Source organism: Carcharhinus amblyrhynchos, chromosome 2 (assembly GCF_965287045.1).
Source record: "Carcharhinus amblyrhynchos chromosome 2, sCarAmb.v2.hapA, whole genome shotgun sequence".
In the NCBI taxonomy this organism is placed as follows: domain Eukaryota; kingdom Metazoa; phylum Chordata; class Chondrichthyes; order Carcharhiniformes; family Carcharhinidae; genus Carcharhinus; species Carcharhinus amblyrhynchos.
This window is the reverse complement of record NC_137325.1, coordinates 57,876,305-57,887,849: the sequence shown is the minus strand read 5'-3', so window position 1 is coordinate 57,887,849 and position 11,545 is coordinate 57,876,305. Positions and strand designations below refer to the sequence as shown.

General features: G+C 46.9%; 1 protein-coding gene across 3 annotated transcripts in view; it reads right to left on the bottom strand.

Annotated features, from left to right (window-relative positions):
- Positions 1-4,576: 4,576 nt before the first annotated feature.
- azi2 (5-azacytidine induced 2) overlaps positions 4,577-11,545 on the bottom strand; it is a 72,127-nt gene continuing 65,158 nt past the window's right edge. For all 3 annotated transcript variants that reach the window (XM_080206245.1, XM_080206236.1, XM_080206251.1), the window contains one exon: positions 4,577-6,693. In XM_080206245.1, the coding sequence (XP_080062371.1) occupies positions 6,290-6,693 (404 nt within the window). In that variant the 3' untranslated portion in view covers positions 4,577-6,289. The remainder of the gene's footprint in view (positions 6,694-11,545) is intronic.

Genomic DNA, 11,545 nt, shown 5'->3' with positions numbered 1-11,545 from the left:
TAACTAGGGATATTGAGGACCTGGTCAGGAGGAAGAGGGAGGCGTACATTAGATCTAGGCATTTGAGGACAGAGATAGCGTTAGAAGAATACAGAGAATGTAGGAGAGAACTTAAAAGGGGCATCAGAAAGGCAAAAAGGGGCCATGAAATGGCTTTGGCGGGTAGGATTAAAGAAAATCCTAAGGCATTTTACTCCTATGTTAGAAATAAAAGGATGGTTAGAGGGAAGATTGGTCCTCTCAGGGACAGAGGAGGGGAACTATGCTTGGAGCCTGGGGGAATGGGGGAGATCCTGAATGAATACTTTGCGTCGGTATTCACGCAGGAGAGGGGCCTGATGTCTGGTGCTGTGCTTGAGGAGTTTGAGGATCCGTTGAGGGATATAGTCATCACGAGGGAAGAGGTGTTGGGACTTTTAGACAGTATAAAGACGGATAAATCTCCGGGGCCTGATGGCATCTATCCCAGGCTGTTAAGGGAGGTGAGGGATGAAATTGCTGGGCCTCTGACGCAAATCTTTGTCTCTTCTTTGGACACAGGTGAGGTCCCAGAGGATTGGCGCATTGCAAATGTAGTACCGTTGTTTAAGAAGGGTCAGAGGGATAACCCAGGGAATTATAGGCCGGTGAGCTTGACTTCAGTTATAGGCAAGCTAATGGAGAGGATCCTCAAGGATAGGATGTATGAACATCTGGAGCACTGCAATCTGATCAGGGATACGCAGCATGGCTTCGTTACAGGGAGGTCGTGCCTTACGAATCTAGTGGAATTTTTTGAAGAGGTGACAAAAACGGTTGACGAAGGACAAGCCGTTGATGTTGTCTATATGGATTTCAGTAAGGCGTTTGACAAGGTCCCTCATGGTAGGCTGATAGAAAAGGTGAAGGCTCATGGGATACAAGGCCAGGTATGTAGATGGGTGGAGAACTGGCTTGGGAGGAGGAGACAGCGAGTAGTAGTGGAAGGCTCCTTTTCCAATTGGAGGCCTGTCACCAGTGGTGTGCCGCAGGGCTCGGTACTTGGACCTCTTCTATTTGTGGTATATATTAATGACTTGGAAGAGGGGGTAGGTGGTGTGATCAGCAAATTTGCTGATGACACCAAGATGGTTGGATTGGCGGGTACTGAGGAGCAGTGCCTGGCAATGCAACAGGACATAGACAGGCTGGTAGATTGGGCAGATAGATGGCAAATGGAATTTAATCCGGAGAAATGCGAGGTGATGCACTTTGGCCGGAATAATGTGGAGGGGAGTTATACGATAAAAGGTAGAACTATCCGGAGTATAGATACGCAGAGAGACCTGGGGGTGCAAGTGCATAAGTCCCTGAAGGTGTCGGTACAGGTGCAGAATGTGATGAGGAAAGCGTATGGTATGTTAGCCTTCATAGGAAGAGGTATAGAATATAAGAGTAGGAGTCTGATGTTGCAGTTGTATAGAACGTTGGTTAGGCCTCACTTGGAGTACTGCGTCCAGTTCTGGTCGCCGTACTACCGGAAGGATGTAGAGATCCTGGAGAGAGTGCAGAGGAGATTTACCAGGATGTTGCCTGGTATGGAAGGGCTGTCTTACGAGGAAAGATTGGAGGAACTTGGGCTGTTTTCCCTTGAGAGACGTCGGCTGAGGGGGGATCTAATAGAGGTTTATAAGATTATGAAGGGGATAGATAGAGTAAATGGTGGTAAGCTTTTTCCGCTACAAGAAATGGATAGAACGAGGGGTCACGGGCTTAGGGTGAGGGGGGCTAGGTATAAGACAAATATTAGAGGGCAGTTTTTCACGCAAAGGGTAGTGGGGGTGTGGAATGCACTGCCGAGTAAGGTGGTGGAAGCAGGCACGCTAGGGTTGTTTAAGAGTCACTTAGACAGCCATATGAGCGGGCTACATATAGGGGGATATAGTAGGCCTTACTGAACATTGTAGGCTTGGGAATACGTTTTGCCTCGAATGTTAGTCTTTGCCTGTTTAATAATGAATTTTTTTGTCTCCACAGGCATTTAAGTCCAGCAAGGGGCATGCGGGCGGCATGTTGTGGTGGGCTGCTCTTGGATGTTGCTTCGGGAGTTGCCTATTGCTTCATGTCGTTAGTGTGCTTAAACTGGACCATCTCGAGGGCAACATGACAGCTCAGAGACTATCTCTGTTGCTGTGCGGACACATGGATTTGGGCCTGTGTCTGTGGGAGTTTGCACGTTCTCCCCGTGGTTGCGTGGGTTTCCTCCGGGTGCTCTGGTTTCCTCCCACATCCCCCAAAGATGTGCTTTTAGGCTGATTGATTGGGTACTAAAATTGTCCCTAAATTGGACCTCCCTGATCCTCGCACGTTAGGCGTAGACTAAAATCATGAATAGGTCACTGAGATAGTAGGACGGCGGCGCGGGCTCGTTGGGCCGAAGGGCCTGTTTCCCGTGCTGTGTTGTTCTTTGTTCTTTGTTCTATACAGCTGCAGCAAGACCTCCCTACTTTTATATTCAATCCCCCTCACTATGAAGGCCAGCATCCCATTCGCCTTCCTGACCACCTGCTGCACCTGCAAGCTAGGTTTTTGCGACTCATGCACAAGGACCCCGAGGTCCCTCTGCACCGTCGCCTGCTGCAGTTTTTCGCCCCGTAAGTAATAGTCCTTCCGACCATTCTTCCTACCAAAGTGGACCACCTCACACTTGCCAACATTAAATTCCATTTGCCATTTCCTGGCCCATTCGCCCAGCCTATCTAGATCCTTCTGTAGACTCTCCACACCCTCCGCACAATTTGCCGTTCCCCCAATCTTGGTGTCATCAGCAAATTTCGACACTCTACACTCGGTTCCCTCCTCCAGATCATCTATATAAATGGTAAAAAGCTGAGGCCCCAGCACCGACCCCTGGGGCACTCCACTAGTCACCATCCGCCAATCCGAATAGCACCCGTTGACCCCCACTCTCTGCCTCCTATTTGACAACCAATCCTCTATCCACGCTAACACTCTACCCCCAACTCCATGTCCCTCGGCCTTCTGCAATAACCTCTTGTGAGGTACTTTGTCAAACGCCTTCTGAAAATCAAGAAAGACCACATCCACCGGCTCTCCTCTATCCACCGCCCTAGACACATCCTCATAGAACTCCAGTAAATTTGTCAGACACGACTTCCCTTTAATGAAACCGGCTGCGTCTGCTCTGTCAAGCAATTCCCTTCAAGATGCCTTGCAATTTCCTCCTTAATGACAGATTCTAACATTTTACCTACCACAGACGTTAAACTAACCGGCCTATAATTGCCCGCCTTTTGCCTGGCACCCTTCTTAAACAACGGCGTAACATTAGCCGTTTTCCAATCATCTGGCACTTCCCCAGAATCCAGCGACGTCTGGAAAATAACCACCAAGGCATCCACTATCACCTCCGCCATTTCTTTCAGAACCCTCGGATGCATTCCATCCGGTCCTGGGGACTTGTCCACAATCAGCCCCTCCAGTCTGTCGAGCACCGCCTCTCTAGTAACAGTAATATCATTAAGACCCTCCAGTCCTACCACCTTTCCATCTTTCTTGCTGTGTAAGTGCTACTTGACAATATCGTTAATGATATCTTCCATCTCAGTGATGATCTAGACTTATGCAGCATTTATTTACTGAACTAAATATGTTCTGCTTTTTATGGACTAGACATGCCTGGGGAATTTTCCATTTTACTGTGTAGGTGCCAGCACTGTTGCTGTGCTGGAACAGGTTTGTTAAGGACACGGCTGGTTCTGGAGCAGTCGTCTTCAATACCACAGCCAAAGTATTGTCAGGGCTCACAGCTTCTGCCGTATTCAGTGTACTTAGCTGTTCCTCGATATCACTTCAAAGTGAATTGAATTGGCAACTGTGAAGCCTCAGGAGGATGCCGAATTATCTATTTGACACTTCTGGTTGAAAATGGTGAACACGTCTTGTCTTTTGCAATTAATGTGCTGGGTTCAGCAATCTTTGAACGTAGGAATGTTGGCAGAGTTTTCTCCTACTCTGTTGGTTCTTCAATTGTCCACTACCATTCATGATTGAATGTGATAGGATTGCAAAGCTTTTGATCTTATCTTATGGTTATTTTGGTTAAGTCCCCCCAGTGTTAAGGCAGGACACATGGTAGTTCCTTCGTTGTATCTGATACTTGTATTAATGGTAGATGGCCCATCCATTCTCATTAGGTATTTTTGTAGCAGTGTGATACAACTGAGACTTGCCAGGCTATTAGCAGGAAAGTTAATGTGAACCATATGGCTGTGGATTTGGAGTCACTTATAGGCCAGACCAGGTAAAGACAACAGATTTTCTTCCCCAAAAGGACATGAGTGAATCAAAATCATCTTTAATAACAATCACCAATCCTGATGCAATATTTTGTTTGAGTTAATTAAATTTAAATTCCTAAGCTGCTGTTATGGGATTTGAATTCATATTTCTGGAGTACTAGCCCACTAACATAACCACTAAACTACAGTTCCCTAGCCTTCTTGTGATAGAAGCCCATTGCAACTTGCATATGAAAGGATGCAAGTGAAAACTAGAGAAACTCTTCCTCAGCAAATAATGTACATCATGTCTAATGGAATATTTAGTTATCATTAATTTATTCAGTCAGTACATTGCATCACATATACAACTGTGTTCCACAATTCAAAAATGAGTGACAATGTAATATTAGTGATCTGCAGGGATTATATTATCCATTATTTGACATGTACAAAAGAAACCATTTTGGACCACAATTTAAAACCCAAAGTTTTTTTAAAGCTTTGCATTATTTTGTATTATAAATTGATGAAATTGGGCATAATAGTTAACAGTGCTAACTTGACATTTCTTCCTGCAAATGAGTGCAAGAGCAACTCAAAAGATGCAAAGTCCCGATACCTTTGCAACAAATCTCTATTTAAATTCTAAATTGGTTAAGAGTTGAAACAGACCTAACTATTCAGAAAGGTGAGAATGTTTTTAAAATGTTAGTTTTCTGTGATTTTTAATTGCTCTGAAATGGAAATCAGTCTAACCTAGAGATATCCAGAAGTTGAATGCAACTCTGTCACTCTTAAATGCAGATTTCCAACAGCACAGAAACAATGATTTTAAATGTTTCCATTTTAGTATTTTTTTCCTTCAGTACTGTTCCCCTTGGCTTCCAATATGCAACCAGAAATGTTTATTTCCTTCATCCAATATTGTTATGAGGTGCTAAGATAGATCACAGCCAATTTTCCCACTTTACCAGATGAAGATCTTGCCCTGTTGGAGGTTTGGTCAAGTTAATCCAAGTCACTACTTTGAGAAAGCCAGATGTAGTCAATCAATACTGGAATGCAAATTCAGTTCTCATATTCCCTTCAATTAAGAGCAAACTTGTGGCCCTCCAAATTTTCAATTTCAGTATCTTAGATAAATGTTTCAGTAGGCTACAGTTTGGCAATATTGGTGATTTCAACAGGAAATATTGGCATTTCACAGTTTTAAGATAATTGAGCAACAATTAGAATGAAGTCTTTTATCAGATTTTACAGCAGACCATCCATTACTAGATTGCATGGATAGACAACGGGCCACATGACAGCATAATATTTATGTACACACTGAAAATAAACTAAAACTTTACTTTAAAAATCTCAAAATTTGATTTTTTTTTAAAAGCAATTATTTGCAGTTTTTTTGGGGCAGGAATGGCAGTGGGATCGAGAAGCTTCCGAGGAAAATTAGCATATTCCATTAAATATGGAGGCACTTTTAGAGGAATTAAAAATAACGAGAAGGTGCAATATCAGTGCAAGAAGGATAAGCAAAGTTCCTTTCTCCACAAAATAAAGAAACTTTATTTTTAAATAGAATTTATATGTTTGATTTTCATAATATTCAACAGAATTTAGCAAATGTGATCAGATTTGAATTTCACAGATTACAGGCTTTCTGGTGCCAGGACTGGACTTTCTTACAAGAGGCATAGATTGAGAACTTCATTACTATTTCCCAAATCTACAGTCGATCCCAAATGACAGCTTACAGAAAAGCTTAATTCTTAACAATTTTGTTTGTTAGAAGATGAACTATTAGCTGGAGCAAGAAAATAAAGTCACCATGCAATAGTTCGGACTCTTGATGCATTCTGTAAAGATTTCAGCAATTTTCAAAAATATTTACTTTTGAATTGAGATATTGTTTATAGAAAGCATCAAGAGATACCATCACCTGATCAGCCATTTGCTTCAAACTAAATTTACATTTCTAAAATAGTGAACAGAAGTTCCCATTCACTGAAAGTTCACAATTATACAGCTCAGCTCCTGAACACCAAGTCTGGATTATGCATATTCACAACAGGGATGTTCATAGCAGAAGAAGGAGAGGCATTTCCAGTTTTCCAGAAAGCTGCATTGCTAGGGTTGCCCGTAGGTGAGCTAGGAAAAACCCATGAGTTATCATCAAATGAGCCCTTTCCAGAAGAACTATTTTCCTCCAAAGTAGCACTGCCAATTGGACTGGGTCTTGAATTTGTCCATGGTGCAAGGAAGTCTTGATCACATAAGGCTGTTGTATCCTGCTGAAAATGGCGAGTTGTGGTACAGTTGGAAATTTTCACATCAGTATCCTTTGAAGATGAACGTGGTGCTTGATAAATTGCCCCAGAGGAATTGAGCTCTAGTTTTCCACAGTCAAGTAGCAAGTCATCTAGGCATTGAGCTGATGCATAGATCACAGAAAAATAAAAAGTAAATTAGAATTGTGCTTCGTAATTCCATTTCCAGCCCCAGGTATTTGAGGACGACTATTTATCAGGAAGATTCATAAACAGACTTCCTGATTACAAAAGGGCAAACAACAACATTTAATCACATATCAGCAGTTTTACTTGGTGGGATACAAAAATGTCAGATACTTTACTATGGATATAGCTTTCCTACATATTCCCCAGGGCATCTCAGCTACTTGCACAGGTGAATAATCTGCAACAGGATGGTTTGAGAATTTGGCTTGACGTGGGAACCATCTTAATCAAATATTTCCCATCCTTGTTGTAGTAAAGTGCCTTTGCTACGTACAATGCCAGAAAGAATTTCAAACAGCAAAAACAAAGAGGATAATCTCTTTAAACCATTCCTTGATATGAGCCTAACCTAAACCTGATTCTTTTTCTAAATTGGAAGTTCTCCTTGCAAGAAGCAGAAATCAATATTGTTTATACAGGGAACTAATGCAGCAAATTGCATCATGATTATGACTATGCAAGCATTGAAATTATGCAATATTAGGAAGCAATGCAACTAAACACTAAAGAATACATATATTTTGCACATGTTTAAGACCATGTATCACTGTTAACTGAAATTATGACAAGTTAGACAATGAACAGCTTCAGGCAATAACTTACTATAATCATCAACAACTTGCATTTGTGTAGCACCTGTCACAAAGTAAAGCACCTAATGGACACCATAAAGGGCCTTATCAAATAAAATTCGACTTTGATCCATATAAAGAAATGTCAGGCCAGAGGACCAAAGACTTTGACAGAGGTAGGATTTAAAGGAGAGGGGGAGGGTGTCAGAGAGAGAGAGAGGGGGAGGGTGTCAGAGAGAGAGAGAGGGGGAGGGTGTCAGAGAGAGAGAGAGGGGGAGGGTGTCAGAGAGAGAGAGAGGGGGAGGGTGTCAGAGAGAGAGAGAGGGGGAGGGTGTCAGAGAGAGAGAGAGGGGGAGGGTGTCAGAGAAAGAGAGAGGGGGAGGGTGTCGGAGAAAGAGGGAGAAAGAGGGAGAAAGAGGGAGAAAGAGGGAGAAAGAGGGAGGGTGTCAGAGAGAGAGAGAGAGAGAGAGAGAGGGGGAGAGGGTGGGTGTCAGAGAGAGAGAGGGAGAGGGAGGGAGGGTGTCAGAGAGAGACAGAGAGGGTGAGAGACAGAGAGGGTGGGAATCAGAGAGAGACAGAGAGGGTGGGAATCAGAGAGAGAGAGAGAGAGAGAGAGAGGGTGGGTGTCAGAGAGAGAGAGAGAGAGAGAGAGAGAGAGGGTGGGTGTCAGAGAGAGAGAGAGAGAGAGAGACAGAGGGTGGGTGTCAGAGAGAGAGAGAGACAGAGGGTGTCAGAGAGAGAGAGGAGAGAGAGGGTGGGTGTCAGAGAGAGAGAGACACAGAGGGTGGGTGTCAGAGAGAGAGAGAGAGGGTGGGTGTCAGAGAGAGAGAGAGAGGGTGGGTGTCAGAGAGAGACAGAGAGGGTGGGTGTCAGAGAGAGAGAGAGAGAGAGACAGAGACAGGGTGGGTGTCAGAGAGAGAGAGGAGAGGGTGGGTGTCAGAGAGAGAGAAAGGGTGGGTGTCAGAGAGAGGGAGGGAGAGTGGGTGTCAGAGAGAGACAGAGAGAGGGTGGGTGTCAGAGAGAGAGAGGAGAGAGAGGGTGGGTGTCAGAGAGAGACAGAGAGGGTGGGTGTCAGAGAGAGAGAGAGAGACAGAGACAGGGTGGGTGTCAGAGAGAGAGAGGAGAGGGTGGGTGTCAGAGAGAGAGAAAGGGTGGGTGTCAGAGAGACAGAGAGAGAGAGGGAGGGTGGGAGGGTGTCAGAGAGAGAGAGAGGGAGGGTGTCAGAGAGGGAGGGAGAGTGGGTGTCAGAGAGAGACAGAGACAGAGAGAGGGTGGGTGTCAGAGAGAGAGAGAGAGAGAGAGAGAGAGAGTGGGTGTCAGAGAGAGGGTGGGTGTCAGAGAGACAGAGAGAGAGAGGGAGGGTGGGTGTCAGAGAGAGAGAGAGAGGGTGGGTGTCAGAGAGAGAGAGGAGAGAGAGGGTGGCTGTCAGAGAGAGAGAGAGAGGAGAGAGAGAGACAGAGAGAGAGTGGGTGTCAGAGAGAGAGAAAGGGTGGGTGTCAGAGAGAGACAGAGAGAGAGAGAGGGAGGGTGTCAGAGAGAGGGAGGGAGAGTGGGTGTCAGAGAGAGACAGAGACAGAGAGAGGGTGGGTGTCAGAGAGAGAGAGAGAGTGGGTGTCAGAGAGAGACAGAGAGAGGGAGGGTGTCAGAGAGAGAGAGGAGAGAGAGGGTGGGTGTCAGAGAGAGAGAGAGGGTGGGTGTCAGAGAGAGAGAGAGAGACAGAGAGAGGGTGGGTGTCAGAGAGAGAGAGAGAGAGAGAGTGGGTGTCAGAGAGAGACAGAGAGAGGGTGGGTGTCAGAGAGACAGAGAGAGGGTGGGAGAGAGAGAGAGACAGAGAGAGAGAGGGTGGGTGTCAGAGAGAGAGAGAGAGAGAGAGAGGGTGGGTGTCAGAGAGAGAGAGAGTGTGGGTGTCAGAGAGAGAGAGAGAGAGAGAGAGGGTGGGTGTCAGAGAGAGAGAGAGAGAGAGAGTGGGTGTCAGAAAGAGAGAGAGAGAGGGTAGGTGTCAGAGTGAGAGAGAGAGAGAGAGTGGGAGTCAGAGAGAGACAGAGAAGAGGGTGGGCGTCAGAGAGAGAGACAGGGACAGAGAGAGAGAGAGGGTGGGTGTCAGAGAGAGAGAGAGAGAGAGGATGGGTGTCAGAGAGAGAGAGAGAGACAGAGAGAGGGTGGGAGTCAGAGAGAGAGAGAGAGAGAGCGAGAAAGGGGGTGGGAATCAGAGAGAGAGAGAGTGAGTGGGTGTCAGAGAGAGACAGAGAGAGAGGGTGGGTGTCAGAGAGAGAGAGAGAGAGTGGGTGTCAGAGAGAGACAGAGAGAGAGAGAAAGAGAGTGGGTGTCAGAGAGAGACAGAGAGAGAGTGGGTGTCAGAGAGAGAGAGAGAGAGAGAGAGAGTGGGTGTCAGAGAGAGAGAGAGAGAGAGAGACTGGGTGTCAGAGAGAGAGAGAGAGAGAGAGAGCGAGGGTGGGTGTCAGAGAGAGAGAGAGCGAGGGTGGGTGTCAGAGAGAGAGAGAGCGAGGGTGGGTGTCAGAGAGAGAGAGAGCGAGGGTGGGTGTCAGAGAGAGAGAGAGCGAGGGTGGGTGTCAGAGAGAGAGAGAGCGAGGGTGGGTGTCAAGAGAGAGAGAGCGAGGGTGGGTGTCAGAGAGAGAGAGAGCGAGGGTGGGTGTCAGAGAGAGAGAGAGAGAGGGTGGTGTCAGAGAGACAGAGAGAGGGTGGGTGTCAGAGAGACAGAGAGAGGGTGGGAGAGAGAGAGAGACAGAGAGAGAGAGAGGGTGGGTGTCAGAGAGAGAGAGAGAGAGAGAGAGTGGGAGTCAGAGAGAGACAGAGAGAGAGGGTGGGTGTCAGAGAGAAAGACAGAGACAGAGACAGAGAGAGAGAGGGTGGGTGTCAGAGAGAGAGAGAGAGAGAGAGAGAGAGAGTGGGTGTCAGAGAGAGAGAGAGAGAGAGGTGGGTGTCAGAGAGAGAGAGAGAGTGTGAGTGGGTGTCAGAGAGAGACAGAGAGAGAGGGTGGGTGTCAGAGAGAGAGAGAGACAGAGAGAGAGAGAGGGTGGGTGTCAGAGAGAGAGAGAGAGTGGGTGTCAGAGAGAGACAGAGAGAGAGAGAGAGAGAGTGGGTGTCAGAGAGAGACAGAGAGAGAGAGAGAGAGAGTGGGTGTCAGAGAGAGACAGAGAGAGAGAGTGGGTGTCAGAGAGAGACAGAGAGAGAGAGAGAGAGTGGGTGTCAGAGAGAGGGTGGTGTCAGAGAGAGAGAGAGAGACAGAGAGAGAGAGAGTGGGTGTCAGAGAGAGAGAGAGAGAGATGGGGTGTCAGAGAGAGAGAGAGAGAGAGAGTGGGTGTCAGAGAGAGACAGAGAGAGAGAGAGAGAGTGGGTGTCAGAGAGAGACAGAGAGAGAGAGTGGGTGTCAGAGAGAGACAGGAGAGAGAGAGAGAGAGGGTGTCAGAGAGAGACAGAGAGAGGGTGGGTGTCAGAGAGAGAGAGAGAGAAGAGAGAGAGAGAGTGGGTGTCAGAGAGAGAGAGAGAGAGAGAGAGTGGGTGTCAGAGAGAGAGAGAGAGAGGGGGTGTCAGAGAGAGAGAGAGAGAGTGGGTGTCAGAGAGAGAGAGAGAGAGACAGAGAGAGAGAGAGAGTGGGTGTCAGAGAGAGAGAGAGAGAGAGTGGGTGTCAGAGAGAGAGAGAGAGAGAGAGAGAGAGAGAGTGGGTGTCAGAGAGAGACAGAGAGAGAGGGTGGGTGTCAGAGAGAGAGAGAGAGAGACAGAGAGAGAGAGTGGGTGTCAGAGAGAGAGAGAGAGAGAGAGTGGGTGTCAGAGAGAGAGAGAGAGAGTGGGTGTCAGAGAGAGAGAGAGAGAGTGGGTGTCAGAGAGAGAGAGAGAGAGACAGAGAGAGAGAGAGAGTGGGTGTCAGAGAGAGAGAGAGAGAGAGTGGGTGTCAGAGAGAGAGAGAGAGAGAGAGAGAGAGAGTGGGTGTCAGAGAGAGACAGAGAGAGAGGGTGGGTGTCAGAGAGAAGACAGAGACAGAGAGAGAGAGAGGGTGGGTGTCAGAGAGAGAGAGAGAGAGAGAGATTGGGTGTCAGAGAGAGAGAGAGAGAGAGGGTGGGTCAGAGAGAGAGAGAGAGAGAGTGGGTGTCAGAGAGAGAGAGAGAGAGAGAGAGAGAGAGTGGGTGTCAGAGAGAGAGAGAGCGAGGGTGGGTGTCAGAGAGAGAGAGAGCGAGGG